The sequence below is a fragment of the Myxocyprinus asiaticus genome, chromosome 22, assembly GCF_019703515.2.
Source record: "Myxocyprinus asiaticus isolate MX2 ecotype Aquarium Trade chromosome 22, UBuf_Myxa_2, whole genome shotgun sequence".
NCBI classification, from domain to species: Eukaryota; Metazoa; Chordata; class Actinopteri; order Cypriniformes; family Catostomidae; genus Myxocyprinus; species Myxocyprinus asiaticus.
This window is the reverse complement of record NC_059365.1, coordinates 17015092-17033614: the sequence shown is the minus strand read 5'-3', so window position 1 is coordinate 17033614 and position 18523 is coordinate 17015092. Positions and strand designations below refer to the sequence as shown.

The following is an 18523-nucleotide window of genomic DNA, read 5'->3' as shown; positions in this document are numbered from 1 at the left end:
GGTCAACTTTCTGAATTGGCCTGTACCTCACTGGTTTAAAGATTTTTAAAAACAGATTTTTTATGTTTAATAACTAGTAGTGTGGTCTTGACTCAATTCTCTGTATTACTGCAAAGTGATACACATGACTAAACTCTACCTGTATAATGTAACATCTCTAGATGCTAATAAACTAAGTATTTATTATTTATTAACATTAGATCTCTTAAAAAAGTACATTGTTTTAAATTAAGAGAACAACATTATAATAATAATAAATATATGACCAATATACAGGTGCATCTCAATAAATTAGAATGTCGTGGAAAAGTTCATTTATTTCAGTAATTCAACTCAAATTGTGAAACTCGTGTATTAAATAAATTCAATGCACACAGACTGAAGTAGTTTAAGTCTTTGGTTCTTTTAATTGTGATGATTTTGGCTCACATTTAACAAAAACCCACCAATTCACTATCTCAAAAAATTAGAATATGGTGACATGCCAATCAGCTAATCAACTCAAAACACCTGCAAACATTTCCTGAGCCTTCAAAATGGTCTCTCAGTTTGGTTCACTAGGCTACACAATCATGGGGAAGACTGCTGATCTGACAGTTGTCCAGAAGACAATCATTGACACCCTTCACAAGGAGGGTAAGCCACAAACATTCATTGCCAAAGAAGCTGGCTGTTCACAGAGTGCTGTATCCAAGCATGTTAAGAGAAAGTTGAGTGGAAGGAAAAAGTGTGGAAGAAAAAGATGCACAACCAACCGAGAGAACCGCAGCCTTACGATTGTCAAGCAAAATGGATTCAAGAATTTGGGTGAACTTCACAAGGAATGGACTGAGGCTGGGGTCAAGGCATCAAGAGCCACCACACACAGACATGTCAAGGAATTTGGCTACAGTTGTCGTATTCCTCTTGTTAAGCCACTCCTGAACCACAGACAACGTCAGAGGCGTCTTACCTGGGCTAAGGAGAAGAAGAACTGGACTGTTGCCCAGTGTTCCAAAGTCCTCTTTTCAGATGAGAGCAAGTTTTGTATTTCATTTGGAAACCAAGGTCCTAGAGTCTGGAGGAAGGGTGGAGAAGCTCATAGCCCAAGTTGCTTGAAGTCCAGTGTTAAGTTTCCACAGTCTGTGATGATTTGGGGTGCAATGTCATCTGCTGGTGTTGGTCCATTGTGTTTTTGGAAAACCAAAGTCACTGCACCCGTTTACCAAGAAATTTTGGAGCACTTCATGCTTCCTTCTGCTGACCAGCTTTTTAAAGATGCTGATTTCATTTTCCATCAGGATTTGGCACCTGCCCACACTGCCAAAAGCACCAAAAGTTGGTTAAATGACCATGGTGTTGGTGTGCTTGACTGGCCAGCAAACTCACCAGAACTGAACCATATAGAGAATCTATGGGGTATTGTCAAGAGGAAAATGAGAAACAAGAGACCAAAAAATGCAGATGAGCTGAAGGCCACTGTCAAAGAAACCTGGGCTTCCATACCACCTCAGCAGTGCCACAAACTGATCACCTCCATGCCACGTCGAATTGAGGCAGTAATTAAAGCAAAAGGAGCCCCTACCAAGTATTGAGTACATATACAGTAAATGAACATACTTTCCAACAATTCACTAAAAATGTTTTTTTATTGGTCTACTGATATATTCTAATTTTTTGAGATAGTGAATTGGTGGGTTTTTGTTAAATGTGAGCCAAAATCATCACAATTGAAACAACCAAAGACTTAAACTACTTCAGTCTGTGTGCACTGAATTTATTTAATACACGAGTTTCACAATTTGAGTTGAATTACTGAAATAAATGAACTTTTCCACGACATTCTAATTTATTGAGATGCACCTGTATATACATTTTCATTTATTCACCAGAAGACAAAAGTTTTCAATATGCCATCACAGAGGGGATTTGGTTGTAGTTTGCTGAGTTCACAACCCTGTAAACAATGAAAGGAAAGTTACATTACTGTGACCCAGGAATTAGGTCAGCAACTGATGTTAGTGATTATTCATTTATGAACAGCATTACTGTTCAATATGATATGATGCCAGTTGCTGCACCCCAGCTTACTTGTTAACATTGAGGCTGATTATGCTCTTGACAGGTGTGCTTTTTGGGCCAGGCGAGGGGTGAAATATCTTTCCTTCCTTATTTGTCATCACTGATTTGGCCTTTTTGGTGACATAGGGTTCTGCAGAGTAGGTGGGGTAAGAGTCAAATGCTCCTGCTTTCATGCCTCCAGTCTGCAGAAAATAAGTCAAGAATTGCTCAACACACTACTAAAATAGTATGCCATGAAATGTTCCAAACACAATTTGATCTCTTTACATATTAGGCATATTACATACCTTTTTACTGGGTGAACTTGGTTTGAAGGGCACGGCAAAGTGCTTTTTCTCCTCAGTCTTCTTTGGAGGTGGTTGAGGTTTGTCAAATTTGTAAGGATTGCTATCAAAGCATTCATTTGGATGAAGGTTTAAACGAAATGGTCCACCTTTCAGCATAGATTTGTGGGCCATGATCTCACGCTGGCAAAAAATTATCTCTCTCATTAGAAAGAGAACACTTGCATAGCATTATCTAGTTAATTTCTCAGGTCATGGCGTATCTTATTTAAAACGAAGACCTCAAGTCTGTTTAGAAATCTCACTTAGATAGACATAAAAATACCTTTAGCATCGCCTTGGCTCGATCATAGGGGTCGGAGGAATAGGATACCATTTTGGAGAGGGTGATGTCAGGATAGCTTTTAGAAAGCAAGGACAACTTCAATATATCTGCCGGCAAAACTATAGCAAATTTGCAGATGAAAGGATAATGTCCATGGCCTACCCATAACCACTGCCCTTCTTAGGTGGATTGGTGTAGAAGTTCTTCCCAGGTGATTTGTATGGTTTCCTTGAAATCTGCAGGGCACTCATTGCTTGAATGGGACCTCCGAAAGTTCCGTAATAGCTGCCCACTCCAGCTCTACAAATCAAAGTGAACTATTAAAGCAACTGTACTGTTAGTGCCAGGACTTATGAGTGGGGAAATTGTGTCAGCTGTATTTCTTTGCTACCTATTTATAATAAAAAAAATAATAAAAAAATGTAAAAAAATTATATATATAATAATATATATATACACAGTTGTGCGCAAAAGTTTGCATACCCTTGGAGAATTGGTAATATATGTACCATTTTTGAAGAAAACATGAGTGAGCAGGCAAAACACATTTCTTTTATTTCTCATGGCATTCATATTCAACTGTAGGTTATAACAGAATGGCACAATCATAAAACAAAACATGGCAACAAAGAAAAAAATGAAATGAACCCTGTTCAAAAGTCTGAATACCCTTAGTTCTTAATACTGTGTATTGCTCCCTTTAGCATCAATGACAGCGTGCAGTCTTTTGTAATAGTTGTCTATGAGGCCCAAAATTCTTGCAGGTGGTATAGCTGCCCATTCGTCTTGGCAAAATGCCTCCAGGTCATGCAAAGTCTTTGGTCGTCTTGCGTGAACCGCACCTTTGAGATCTCCCCAGAGTGGCTTGATGATATTAAGGTCAGGAGACTGTGATGGCCACTCCAGAACCTTCACCTTTTTCTGCTGTAACCACTGGAGGGTCAACTTGGCCTTGGGCCTAGGCGTGTCAAGGTGCTGGGCATATTGTAACCGGGCTTTTTTGTGGCATTGGAGCAGTAAAGGCTTCTTTCTGGCAAATTGACCATGCAGCTCATTTTTGTTCAAGTATCGTCGTATTGTGATCCTTGAAACAACCACACCATCTTTTTCCAGAGCAGCCTGTATTTCTCCTGAGGTTACCTGTGGGTTTTTCTTTGTATCCCAAACAATTCTTCTGGCAGTTGTGGCTGAAATCTTTCTTGGTCTACCTAACCTTGGCTTGGTATCAAGAGATCCCCGAATTTTCCACTTCTTAATAAGTGATTGAACAGTACTGACTGGCATTTTCAAGGCTTTGGAAATCTTTTTATATCCTTTTCCATCTTTATAAAGTTCCATTACCTTGTTACGCAGGTCTTTTGACAGTTCTTTTCTGTTCCCCATGGCTCAGTACCTAGCCTGCTCAGTGCATCCATGTGAGAGCTAACAAACTCATTCACTATTTATACACAGACACTAATTGCAATTTACAAAGCCACAGGTGTGGGAAATTAACCTTTAATTGCCATTTAAACCTGTGTGTGTCACCTTGTGTGTCTTTAACAAGGCCAAACATTCAAGGGTATGTAAACTTTTGATCAGGGCCATTTGGGTGATTTCTGTTATCATTATGATTTAAAAAGGAGCCAAACAACTGTGTGATAATAAATGGCATCATATGATCACTATCCTTAAATAAAAGACACGATTTTTATAGATCATATTTTCAAAATCAATGCCAAAATGTCACAAATTCTGTAATATAGTAAGTGTATTATAAAGACAACATGTTGTTTGCTAAACTAAATAACTGGCTTTTATATTGACATTGTATTAAAGCCAAAAAGAAATTAGTAAAATACTATCTGGGATAAACCTGGAATAAAAGAAACATTTCAATTAAATGTCTATCTATCTATCTATCTATCTATATATATATATATCTATATCTATATCTATATATATATATATATATATATATATATATATATGTGTGTGTGTGTGTGTGTGTATATATATATATATATATAGAGAGAGAGAGAGAGAGAGAGAGAGAGAGAGAGAGAGAGAGAGAGAGAGAACATTTCACAATTAATATTATTTCAAAGCAGCTTTAAAGAGAATAGTGCCTTACAATCCTTATTTCTTAAAAATAAGAAATATTTTTCATAATATAAGAAACTATGCAGATGTTTTTTTTTAACTGCTGCAAACTATGACCTATGTAATAGTAAAATACAATAAGAAAAAATTATTAATCTCATAATTTCAGAAAGAAATGGTAACAATCTCAAATGTTGTCAAAAAGATTTTTAACACTTTTACACATTTATTTTCTCTGAAAATGTTTGCAGACACCCTAGCAACCCCTTGTGGCCCAATGAGGGTCCCTGGACCACAGTTTGAAAACCTCTGTGCTAGAGAAATTTATCAAGAAAGACTCACTTTTTTTTCTCTCCATTACTGGGCAGAAAGACTTTGCCTAAGTTTCTTTTGGCCTGTTGTATCCTGTATTGTCTCTCTATTTTGACAGGGTCTGTAAATGCCTCGCGCTCAAAGATCCGCTTAAACTGTGCATCGAAGTAGCCCGTCTGCAGCGCACACCTCGTTTTTGGTCCTCCGGATAACATCTGTTTGTTCTTGTGTGCAGATTCATTAAATGGCCCTTTTTAGCAACAAATGAAGTACATTGTTACACAGACATAAAATATTTTACTAGACTAATAACTATTTAATTTTCATTGTTAAGTATGGATTAAAGCAAATCTTACATAGTTTTTAATCAGCCACAACATTACCATCCACAGAACAGCCACTCACTGTATGTTTTTTGTTCTTCCCAGGAGATCAGCAGTTACAGAAATACTCAAACCAGCCCATCTGGCACCAACAATCATGCCACGGTCCAAATCACTGAGATCACATTTTTCCCCATTCTGATGGTTGTTGTGAACATTAACTGAAGGTCCTGACCCGTATCTGCATGATTTTATGCACTGCACTGCTGCCACACGATTGGCTGATTAGATAATCGCATGGATGATTGTTGGTGCCAGATGGGCTGGTTTGAGTATTTCTGTAACTGCTGAATGATGCCAAAAACAAAAAACATCCAATGAGCGGCAGTTCTGTGGATGGAAATGCCTTGTTGATGAGAGAGGTCAGCGGAGAATGTCCAGACTGGTTTGAACTGACAATGTCTACGGTAACTCAGATAACTGCTCTGTACAATTGTGGTGTGAAGAATAGCATCTGAGATGCGGGTTGGTGCTGTTTTGGCGGCACGAGGGGTACCTACACAATATCAGGCAGGTGGTTTTAATGTTGTGGCTGATCGGTGTGTGTGTAAGTGTGTGGCAAAAACTATACTATTGCTAAAATAAAAAAATGTGTCACTTGGTTTTAGCCAGCAACAGGCAACTGTCCTCAAAAAAGGGATAAAGCAATTCGATTCTGAAAGCTTTGTATGCTCTCTGAAGGAGATCCCATATTAATGTATTATGATTTAACAGTAGTGACATTATAATAATATTTGTAATTTGGTGGTTTTACCATGGCATTTTTTTAATTTAATTTTTTACGTTTTTTATGCAACAAACTCACCATTGCACCAGTCAGTTACTAATATGTTAATATAGTCACACTTACGGTAAATGAAAGGTGTATATTTGTCCCCTATGGAGATGTAGCCCATTTCTTTAAAGAGCCCAACCCGCTCCATGTCAGATTTCCCCTCTGGAGGCATTTTCTAAAGCTTGCAGTGTTTCCCCACACTGCACTAGTGGAAACAACAACAACAACAACACAACAATAACAAATATAAATATAAATGTCTTCATATAATATAATATAATATAATATATATATATATATATATATATATATATATATATATATATGTTGTAATATGCCAGTGCAACCATGCAAACCAGTAATAACTGTGCATATCATCACTGCGCAGTACTTGTATATAACATGATCTATAAACTCTCATTTATATAGGCTACTACCACAATAACATGTAAATCAAGCGATGGTCGAACAACCAGTCGTGCAATAAATATGTGTCCATAAACATACCTTGAGTTATGTAATGCTTTTGGTAATGGTTATAACTCCACTGCAACGGTGTTTCTATAGGTTGTGTACAGTTGCCATGGTGTCCAGCAAGTCAATCAATTTTTACACACGATTTTCCCGATGCACATTTACAGCACACACAGTGACGCAAGTACCCAGGAATTATGGGAATTGTAGTCAAACACCAAATCTTTCTGAAGCGCCAATACATTATTATTACATTACATACAAGAGATGTTCAGCAAGGGTCTCTGCAAATGTATTACAAAAATATAGTTGTAGAAGCAGAAACCCTATAAATATAGCAATTAAGTTAAACAGCTTGTTGCTTTGAACAGTTTATTGTAGAATATTATGAACACATTCTATTACACATTTACCATATATTACGAACACGCAAATATGCAGTTCTGAACAGATGACTGCAACAGCAATTTAACCGCCCAATCATTCCAAATCAAGTGAACTGGATCATTTTCAAATCATCCATAGTGATGGCAGCAACCTACAACAAACGTGAAGCAGTTAGTTACAGTTCCCCTTTGAGGAGACATTTATAAGACTAATAATAAACTGTAGAGACAAACAATATTAACTCCAGTACAGCTTACATTTTCGTGACAGGGATCATTATAGTCACAGATGTCCGGGGGAAAGGCTGAACCGACCATCTTTTTTTTTTAGCTCAGCTGGGAACACGTAGGTGGGCTTGTCACCTGTACTGCAGCCGATGCTTTGGTTCATCTGTCAAAAATTGCATGACGGCTGCATTAAGATTTACCAAAATAAACTAAAAACTGTAACAAAATGGTAATTGAAGTTTACTAACTGATGCTGGATTAAACGGTACGCTTTTCTTCTTTTTGCCCTGTCTGTTTTGAGCAGCGAGGCCGCGTGAGACAACGGCCCCACTCAGAGGGGCACACAAGATATGGAGATATATAGGCAAGTCATAACTTTATAACAATTAAAAGATTCCTATCTCTAACATCTACAGATACACACCCTAATAAGAAAAACTAGTCAAACGTCGAATTTACATTTTTTCTGAATGAACAGTCTACTTGACATGCGCATTTATAAGATTCAAATAATAGTAAAGCGTTTGGTCACTAACATTAAATCTAATCCATCCATATGAGGTTCAGAATGATTGTTGATTATTACCCAAATGACTGGCAGAGATCAATGTAAGTGTCCATTAATTAGCAGCATGTGACACCGATAGTCTCACTTGAGTTTTGCCACATGAGGCTGACACACATATTCAATTAAAGGAAAAGACATCATCAAAAATGTAATTACATCTGAACCAGATCAGACCGAATCTGTGCTGATTTTATATTTGTCCTCTCCTAAGAACTCTTTAAAAAGACAAGGATAGTATATATTTTTTAATTATTAAACTTTAATATAATAGAAGCATGTACATACATAATGATTAGCATTAAAGGAATACTTCATCCACAAATGAAAGATTTCCTCATCATTTACTCACCCTCTTGCCATCCCAGATGTGTATGACAAATGAAGATTTTTAGATGAAAATCTCAGCTCTGTAGGCCCACACAATGCAAGTGAATGGTGACCAAAACGTTGAAGCTCCAAAAACACAAAGGCATCATAAAAGTATTCCATGTGACTCTAGTGGCTTAATCCATGTCTTCTGAAATGATCCAATCGGTTTTGGGTGAGAAAAGACCGAACTCCCTTTTACTATAAATCTTTACATCAGCAGTCTCCTTGGCGATCATGATTTCAAGCTGGATGACACTTCCTAGCGCCATCTAGTCCTCTGCGCATGCGTCAAGCACTAGGAAGTGTTATCGAGCTTGCAATCATGATTGTGCCTAGAGACTGCAATGGCAAGATGTACAGTGAAAAAAGGAGTTAAATTTTGGTCTGTTCTCACCCCAAATCGATAAGATTGCTTCAGAAGACAAGGAGTTTTATGCTGCCTTTGTGTTTTTAGGAGCTTCAAAATTTTGGTCACCATTCACTTGCAATGTATGGACCTACAAAGCTGAGATATTCTTCCAAAAATCTTTGTGTTCTGCAGAAGAAAGAAAGTCATACACATCTGGGAAGGCGTTAGGGTGAGTAAATGAGAGAATTTTCATTTCTGGGTGAACTATTCCTTTAACAATAAAATGCATGATGTAAAAAAAGGTCCCGGAACAGGTTCAAGATACATTTGTTAATTTCCAAGAGTTTTGCGGATTGTCATTTTCCCCTCCTTTTCTGACCATTCCTTGTAGCCTCCAGCATAATTACGGGCACTAAAGAGAGAGGGGTAGAAGGAATTGTTATGTGACAATTTCAGCAGGAAATGTGAAAGTATTCATGATCTCAAAATTATTACTTCTTGAACCCCAGGCTTCTGGCTTTCTCTGTAGCAACAGCTCCACGTCTTCCCATCTGGCAGTGGAAAATCAGTTCAAAGGAGTCCAACGAAGGCTTAGGTACACCAAACGTACACTGGAATTCAGCTGAGTCCAGGGACATGTCAATTTCTACATTTTCCACTAAAACAAATAGAAGGGGGTGGAAGGTTAAAGTTAATTTCCTATTTATGTGACAAATGACCCATCCACTGACTATAATATGACAATATGATAATAATACTTTATTTCTGGCATACGTCTGACTCCGAGTAGTGCAAAAATTTAACTCCGCAGTTTCTCTCTCACATGGGATGTGGATGGATCCTGGAATACGCCCTCTGCTTACCTCATCCTTGGAGTGCACATCCACAAGAAGTCCTTAACCCTTCTCCAAGAAAGATTTGAGATCACTGTAGGAGATCTCGTTATCTATAGCAAAGAGGAATGCATTAGGCCAATCAACAAGCTATGCCAACATTCCTGTCATGCAAAAAACCCATGCACAATGTGTGACGTCAATAATAGTTAACAATCAGACAACAGCCACAAAACTAACCAACAAAATGTAAGTGATACATATATAACACGTGAAAAAAATAAAACCATTATAAAATGTAAACTATTAGAAATGTTACATCTTGCATGGTAACTATTTTACGTTTAAACAGACATTTGGAAAATTCACCCACAAATCCCATTTATTTCCCATTATCATTTTTCTTTTTTGTTTTTAATGGATATTTCAAGAAAACAAGAACACATTCTAATATTCAAATTGATCTAATGTTTTTTTTCACTTTAGAAATGTTTAATTTAATTTACTGTTGCTTGCTAATTGTTTGGTTACTACCTACTCAGGTTTGTTAGCTCTGTAGAGGACCTTTGGTTGAACTTATTTTGGTGTCTGGATTTGCCAAACAGTATTGTTCATGTTATAATTGCAATACAAGTTAAACAATCATCATAGAAAATCCACCATGCAATAAACTAAGAGTTTAAATTTCTGCAAGTCATGAATACGTCACAAGGTTAAGAGCTCTCTTCATAATGGAAATTAATACAAATAAACAAGGACACCAATTTAGATTTTCCACTGATGGATATGCGCATGCACGTAAAAATATAGTAAGTGACATCACCGAACATTAACAAAGCAACGAAGCGTTTAGTTCGTTATTACCTAATGAACTGCAGAGATAACGAGTAAGGGTTTATTTACAGGTGCATGAGCACTGTCACCCTGACTAGAACAGAAAGGAGACCGACGTCAACAGAAAGCTCAGTCAGTATACAATATCAAAGTATAACTGGCTGTTTAATTCAACAATTTCTCTCTTAAACGGTCTGAAAATACGTTTCATTGTACTAAATGAGTACAAACTTACAGCTGCTTACCATGTTGTAGTTAGTAGTATGACAATTCGCCTGTTTGTCGCACCTTTACTTCCTTGTCATTCAAGTTTTTTAAGCCATTTCCAACAGAACCCTACTCTGATATTCAATTGGCTGTGTTCAAGCATAGGCGTGGCCGAGAAGAGGGAACCGCCTAGCAGCAAGCGCTCTATTGAGCTAACTTTAGAATAAAAGACCCTTTAGTCTGTAATGCTGTAAAAGGGAAGCTAGGGTTGTACAGTATGTGGCTGGGCTGGGGCTACTGTAACTTTCTTCATCAGGATTTTCTTACTTCTATTCCTCCCTCACGTTAAAGCTTTGAAAGGAATAACACGACTATAACAAATTATTATTACTATCGTTTTGTATTATTAAAAGGATAGTTCACCCAAAAATGAAAATTCTCTCATCGTTTACTCATCCTCATGCTGTCCCAGATTTGTATGACTTTCTTTCTTCTACTGAACACAAAGATTTTTTATTAGAATATCTCAGCACTGTAGGTCCATACAATGCAAGTGAATGGTGGCCAAATTGTTGGAGATCCAAAAAGCATATAAAGCAGCATTAAAGTCATCCACACGACTCCAGCGGTTTAATCTATATCTTCAGAAGCAATTTGATAGGTGTGGATGAAAGTCCTTTTTTTCCCTATAAATTCTCAATCTCCTCACTGCCCAGTAGGTGGTGAGATACACAAAGAATGCGAATCACCAGAAACAAAAGAATAAGAATGGGGAAGTGAAAGCAGAGATTTTCTGTCCACCTTTTTCCTGAATGAGGAAGTGTTCCACGATTCGCCTGTTTCTGCATTCGCATCTGCTCATATTCTTAGCGGGTAATGTGATGTTTAAAGTATTACATTTAGAAATATTTTTTAAAACATGTGGCTTTAAAGTGTCAAGTCGAGATGACCGTTTCTTTTCTTTTTTTGACAGTGCCTCACCTGAGTATGTAGATGTCATGAAGCGATGGTCCGAGGCTAGTTAGGTTGATATCATTAACTACTTTGAGTTGTTATGACATCCAACAACTGCACACATTGCCTGAAATTAATTTTTACTCCAAATAACACTTAAACGGTTGTTGTTTTCCATCTGAATCACTCTTTTCGGTAGTTTTTACATTGTGTCTCAAGACCAGAAACACAAAACAGGCAATTAGAATCATCATGGTGCCGCCCAGGGGTTGGTCAGGACAACTGTGGATACAGAGATACTGTAGAGTAGTGTTTCCCAAACCTGGTCCTGGAGTACTCCCAACACTGCACATTTTAGATGTCACACTTATTTGACACACCCAATTCTGCTCATGGAGCCTCTACTAACCAGTGAATGAGTTGAATTAGGTGTGTTAAATAAGGGAGACATGCAAAATGTGCTGTGTTGGGGGTACTCCAGGACCAGGGTTGGGAGCGTAACAGTTAACAAGTGTGTTATTACAGTAAGTCATCTTTTGAGGTATTGTGGATATCATACAAATTAATGGGGAGAGCTGTAAACTGACACCTACCTGTTGCAAAATTGTCTGTGTCTTCTCTTATAAAACAGCAATGTTATCATAGTAATCTCCACACATAGTTCACTCCAAAAAGATTGTATAGTGTAAAACATTTTTAGATTAGCAGACAGGTGGTCAATTCAATATGTTATGAACAGCCTCTTATCTCCTCGCCATTGTACCACCCATAGAATGTCTATGGGACTGCCGCTTTATGCTATTTTATGCTAATCTTGTAGATTCCCCTTGGTAGAAGGGCTCTGGTGAAAGTGAAAATAGTTTCTTGCTACAGTTATTTTTGCTTTAAAATCACAAATGAATATGGGATTTCTTTGGTACAGTGTAAGAAGCTTTCTAGATCTTTCTGTTAATACCATCTGGATTTTCCAGTTAACTTCATGGTAATACCATGGCATTTATACTACTCCAAGATACTTCAAAGAATATCATAGTATTACTACGGTACAAGTCCAAATCCCTAGGGTATTACAATAGAACCGTATCCAAATAAACATCGTAATACCTTTTGTTGTCGTTGGTGTTACCACAATTTCAGTGCAGTAAAAATAACTATAGTAACTCTATGGCAAAAACTATTGTTTACCATCCGAGGGAATAGAACAATCCACCCCCTGAGATGTGGAGAAATGACATATTAATATATATCAGTATACATATGATCACATATTTACAAAAACATGAGACTAGGACTCACATGAAGTAAACTATTTATTGGTAGGTCTCAGAAGAGTCTCACTTGAGTAAGAATCATCCCTCAATACTGATTTGGTACATCATAACATCCATAATTGAGTCTCTTCACAGTGGAAATAATCAATTTCTATGATTTGGGTTCTAGTACAGCAAATTTTCAGCATAAAAACAAAACTAAACAAACAGAACATCAAACGGGGTATCAATATTGTTTATCTGTGATATTCGAGTGTCACAAATTTCTAGCGTTTTAATACCAGCTGTTGAATTGCACATAACAAGCCACCTTTTGTTAGAAATATAAAAGTTGATATTATGAACAATATTCTACTGTGCTGCATAAAGGTAAATCTATACACTGTACATACAGATATATTTTGAAAAACAAGTTTCACAGTTTTAAACTTTATTTAAAGTATAAACCATTTAAAAACACTTTACATAAATTATTTCTGTGTATGACTATAATTTGCTTAAGAGCAAATCAAAATGAATACAAAAATGAAAAATTATTACATATTTTACAAAGGAAAAATAACTCAACAATCAATGTTCATCTTTGTAGCTAAATGTGGTGACTCTTTCATGATTGTCGAGTACCAAGAATAATATTAATAATAATAATAATAATAATAATAATAATAAAACAAAGTAAAAATAAATAATTTCTGACACTAGTAACCTTTAATCTGTAGATTGTGAGTGTTTCTTTTCTGATATTTCTATACAGAAGTGCCCTGGTGAAGGTCTTGTTACTCTAATGCGACTGGAACATACAAAACTATCGCATCTAAAGCACACCCTGAACTTCACAGTTATCTGACACAATTTAAGTAATTTTCTATCAGTGATGAAACAAACTATGTTTGATATTTTCTCATCACTTTTTAAAAACCTTTTACTTTGCTGGAATTTTCTTAACTGCTTGAAGAAATTCAGTCTGTAGATGATGGTACTTGCTGCAGTGGCAATTGACAGTTTAGCTGTGAAAAATGGGAGGCCTGAGACTACTATTTCTCTTTACAGATGTTATTCCTTAGTTCTGGCATTGAGACTGGGCCTCTCCAGCAGCTTGTGAGACTCGAACCAGGTCACACAATTACAAGGGTACCATCTGGCACCAACATCCTCTCGGTAACCCAAAAAATATGGGTAAAAATATCTATTCTTTTTTAAAAAGGGGATTTGTCATATTTCAGCAATAGTTTTTTTAAGTTTCTCAGTGCTTTTTTGATGTCTATTGTTGAAAAACAAAGACAAGGTCTTTCAATGTTTGTTTTTTTGCCAGAGGCAGTATTAACAAAGTTTTTGAGAGTTCTTCTTTTAAAAGTCCCTGCAGCGTTCAGAGAGTTACCCCATTAGTTCAATTATTCTTCGTGGGTACAGGAGATAACAGAAAAAAAAGAGAAAAAGTGGGAAAAATACAAAGCAAGAGAAAGAAAGAGATAGAGTAAGGAACTGAAAATCAAAAAGCTATAGCTAGAGAGAAAGATAAACAGAGATAAAAATATAAAAAAAAAACAAGATAACAAAAATATTTGGACTGTTACCTCCTCCCCATCTCATTCTGTCTCAGGAATTGGATGTTGAAACTGCTGTCTGCCAGTTCGGGGTACTGTTCAACAGGTAAAATGTAGTACCCATCGTAACCCTGCACGTTCCCTGTTGAAAGAAGCTGCTGTCTCTCTCCTTCAGTCCACAAGCGGCTTCCCTCCTTATTATCCCGTGCCCGTTGCTGCTCTCGCAGCCACGCCCCTGTTAGTGCCTGTTGCCGTGCCAGTTCCAACAGTCGAGCTCTCTCCTCATCCAGCACATCTGCTGCCAACCCGTACCGCACGCTGAGAGACAGGGCTGGAACCCGGAACTCAACGGTGACTCCTCGCCGTGAGCGACCACTTACTGTCACATTGATTCCACTTTCAAGTGCCTTACGCCCGTTGGTAAGTCCCAAAGCTAGAAGGTCACTGTCAGCTGAGCCGGTCTTCACAAAGAAATGACAGTCACGGCCATCCTGCGTGTAGTGCGTTCCATCTAAGTAAACAGCATTATTAAGCACCAGAGCCACCTTCCTGCTGTCGTCACTGGCCATGCTTGAGACCCCTGTGGCCACACGGCCTTCTTTCACTGCCAGCATCACTCCTCGTCCGATGATGGGGGTACTTATGCCAAACCAGTGGCCCGGTTTATCCTGTTTGTTCCTGCGCTCCTTCTCAAGAAGCCGTCCTTCCAACGCCATGAAAGCTTGGCTATGCCGCTCAGCTTCCTGTTGAACTCCGGTAATCAGCTGTAAAAGGATGGAGAATATTAAAGATCTTAATAGGAAAATAAGAGACAAGCAAGATCACCCACACCAATATTCATTTTCATGCAGATAGTAGTTACTCAGAGGGTTTACTATGGCTTTAACATTGTGACTCACCTGAGCATTTTCACTTTCTTGACTGGCAAGTAGCTCATATGGTGGATCCACAAAATAGAGTGTGTGTCTGGGAAAGCCCGGGATGATGTTGCTTAGCTGGAAGCCAAACATTAACAGCCAACTCTTCACATCTGCATATGAACATATGAAGAGAAATAAGGCTGTGATTTTGCATAGATAGGTTTTTGATCAATTAGATCAAAGCTGATGTGTGATTCGTAGGTTGATTTCCCTGAAAAGTGTAAACGGTAAACACTGTGGTGCTATCAGAAAATGTCTCCGTTTGGGGCAGGACTATCTGTTTGTTTGAACAATTGAATATGAAGGGAGTATTCAGGAAAACTGTTTGAAAACAATAAACGCTTTTGCACCATCGGGCCAAACAGTTCTGAGCATGTTCAGTAATGGTTGTAATAGCATTTCCAATTGAGCACAGTTCAGTACTGTATGATTACAAACTGTTCCTGGTCCGGATTTCTCTGCATGGTTAGCTAACTATACTTAAATATTCTGGTGAAACTCCTTTAATACATCATAATTGTTTACTAGCTCAGTCAGTCCTTTCTAATTCTGATTTTGCGGAACCATGGTGGACAAAGAAACCGTGCCAGTGAGCCCATATTGGTACAGAACGGCACGGTTCTGCAAAGAGAACTCTTTGTTCTGATGGCGAAAAAGTGGCTAATGGTTTTGCAATTCCGTTTGGTTATCTAGTGGTGCAGAAATTACATACTTTAGGTTTAATTCATTAGTTAGCAAGGCTGCAAAGTGACCTAGTTCTAAACTCTTACCTGTGACATAATTCTTTACATCCAGCATGTCACTGAGTGGGTTGTTATTCTTGAACATATACAAATTGAAGGGTGCCAGATCTTTGCTAATCTTCTGCCACATAGTGTAATCAGGTGATGTCCATCTGGCAGCTAAAACGTCATAGTCTCTCTGTGTGAAATGCACTAACTTGGTTAGGGAGTCATAGAGGCCTCCATGGAAGCCAATGACTAGCTGAAATTCAAGGTTCGAGTCGTGGTACACCTCCCCATAAGCAGTGTACTGCACCTGTTTAATCATCTGCCCGTTGCTGCTGAAGACAGCTAGTGGGGTTCCTGTGTTGTCAGAGGCGATGTAGTACTCCTCCCCACTACTCACCTCCATGGCAAACAGATGGCCCTGCAGGTCATAGTACAAAGAGCTGATTTCTGAACTGGAGTGATTGAACACATGCGTGACCCGAGTTGGGTTGTTCAGGTCTGCATAAAAGAACTGGAGGTGCTGACCCAAGCTGTTCTTAGTGGAAACCCTTCGTCCAAGCCCGTCGTAACGATACTGCACGCTCCATCCTGCTGCTGCACGGCTGTAGGCGCGTACCAGCTGGCCTTTCGAATTGTAGTCAAAGACATCCCCGCCTCTCTGGCTGAGGTAACCGTCCTCATCCAGACGGTACTGCATGTCACCTAAACGAGTGATGCGGTCTCGCAGGTCATATCGGAGCGGCATGAGTCGGGCACTGTTACCAGGGTTGAGCAGATGTAGGTTGCCGTTTAGGTCATAACTGTAGCGCCATGTAGACCAATCATTGACTTTGACACCACTGAGTTGCCCGTCACCATCATACTCATAACGGTACTGCGTGGTATTGGCATATGGCCCGATCTTTAGCTCCCGTTTAATCACTCTGCCCATGTTGTCATACTGCACCGTCATCCAGTACATTAGAGAGCGGAAGATTTCGTATTGCACCTCCTTGATTCGACCGTGTGCATCAAAATGCTTGCTAAGAGTCATCACAGCTGTGGTGATAATCTGATTGATGTCATAATAGATGACTCCAAACTTTCCAAAGTGCTCCACTTTGCCGGAGATTTCATCGTAACGGTACAGATCCACAGGCAATGGCGTCTCACTGATCACTGGCTTCATGCTGGCGATTCGGAAACTGTTGTCATGGTAGGTGTAGTCGAAGCGGGCGTTGACCATACCTTCCTCAGAGAAGCGATAGATCTGTTTGTCGATTAGGGGACCCATTTTACGATAACGGATAGTGCAAGAGAAGCCGCCGCTCTGCAAGTTGACCATTTTTAACACACCAGCCGTCTCGTCATAGCCAAAGGTGATGGCTGTGCTGTCATACAAGATCTCAGAGAGCTTGGCCAGCTTGCCATACTTGTAGAGGACACGACGACCAGTACCCAGGAAATAGGTGGCCTGAGGGTGTCCATCCTCGCTGAAGTCGTAGATGATGGATGCATTGCTCTCTGGTGGGTTGTAGGTGTTGCGGATGTAGCCGATGGAGACATGAGTGAACATGGTGTGACGAGCAACGCTGGGCATGGTGACAGCTGTGATGCGATTTGATGCGTCAAACTCAAAGATGTACTGTCTCTGACTCTGCAGGAGCAACACCATAGACTGTGTAGAGAAATATTTTCAGAACATCATTATCATTATCATGCAAATTAGCAACAACATCTTTAACAAGCTGTCACAATTCAAACTGAAATAAGTTATCCTGCACAGAATGTTGAGAAATTAAATTTACCAGAGCAATTTTGTTATTTGTGGTTGTGGATTATATTTGTATTTATATATGTATTTATTATAATTAAACAATCTTCTCTTTTTTTACCGGTGCTTTAAATATAATACTACAATGCTTGTTTTCAATGACTAAAACATTCTTCTGAACAGGACCGTGTCCTAACCAGGCACAATGTGACAAGTTTCAAGTAACAAGTAATTTGTCTATCCACACTGAAAGCAAAAGTTTTGTGTGATGTGACAAAATCACAGCCATTTAGAACATATTTGATGTTCTGGTGCTGGACTTTCACCACAGAAACAGAAACCAATTGACAATGTGTCTTGTTACTTTTTGCAGTTACGGCGATGTAAGTGAAACTGAGATAAATTCCCCTCAGATCTCAAATTAATAAACCCAATAATTTGGAATAAATAAATAAATAAAAGTATGTTTTTTGAAGAAGAGAACTGACCTTGTCCAGGTAACTGTAGCTCCACACTTTTCCATCTACAAAAGAGCGTGAGAGGATTCGGCCCTGTGGGTCAAATTCTGTTCTCTCACTCATACTCCCTCGGTGCAGCCCCACCAGCTGGCCTGTACTGGAGTATGACACATTGACCACTGCAAGGCTGCTACTGGGCTGCCATATTGCTGGTCTGCCCTGGGCATCATATGTGATCCTTAGAGTGAACTTTCTGTGGTCGTCATAGATCTTCTCTGTCCGTGTGTTCCTGTCAAAGTCTATTGACAAGAGGTTGCGCCCATGTGCCTGTGAATTGCATAAATGTTTGGTGTGTAATTCAGTCCATATGGTGAGGTGGCTTAGTTACTGATTAGTTGATCTAACAGATCTAGCAATATTCT

At 38.7% G+C, this 18523-nt stretch overlaps 2 protein-coding genes across 4 annotated transcripts in view; both read right to left on the bottom strand.

The window, feature by feature from the left end:
* Positions 1-1833: 1833 nt before the first annotated feature.
* On the bottom strand, positions 1834-6795 carry c22h4orf47 (chromosome 22 C4orf47 homolog). Its single transcript, XM_051649779.1, has 8 exons — positions 6730-6795; positions 6298-6427; positions 5095-5314; positions 2833-2970; positions 2671-2746; positions 2349-2528; positions 2071-2243; positions 1834-1936 (listed from the first exon to the last, which is right to left on the bottom strand). The coding sequence occupies exons 2-8, from the start codon at positions 6392-6394 to the stop codon at positions 1885-1887; spliced, it is 936 nt and encodes a 311-aa protein (XP_051505739.1). The 5' UTR covers positions 6395-6427; positions 6730-6795; the 3' UTR covers positions 1834-1884.
* A 5926-nt stretch (positions 6796-12721) lies between these two features.
* Positions 12722-18523, bottom strand: part of tenm2a (teneurin transmembrane protein 2a) — a 378826-nt gene continuing 373024 nt past the window's right edge. For all 3 annotated transcript variants that reach the window (XM_051649776.1, XM_051649777.1, XM_051649778.1), the window contains 4 exons: positions 18132-18428; positions 15930-17547; positions 15139-15269; positions 12722-15003 (listed from right to left, as the gene is read on the bottom strand). In XM_051649776.1, the coding sequence (XP_051505736.1) occupies positions 14266-15003; positions 15139-15269; positions 15930-17547; positions 18132-18428 (2784 nt within the window). In that variant the 3' untranslated portion in view covers positions 12722-14265. The remainder of the gene's footprint in view (positions 15004-15138; positions 15270-15929; positions 17548-18131; positions 18429-18523) is intronic.

Excerpts from the sequence above, each read along its gene's own strand:
- c22h4orf47 (XM_051649779.1), bottom strand. The coding sequence starts at position 6,394 with ATGCCTCCAGAGGGGAAATCTGACATGGAGCGGGTTGGGCTCTTTAAA. Across the intron at positions 2,529-2,670 it reads GAGCCAAGGCGATGCTAAAG|CGTGAGATCATGGCCCACAA; the intron begins GTATTTTTATGT and ends ATTTTTTGCCAG. Across the intron at positions 1,937-2,070 it reads ATCAGCCTCAATGTTAACAA|GGTTGTGAACTCAGCAAACT; the intron begins GTAAGCTGGGGT and ends CATTGTTTACAG.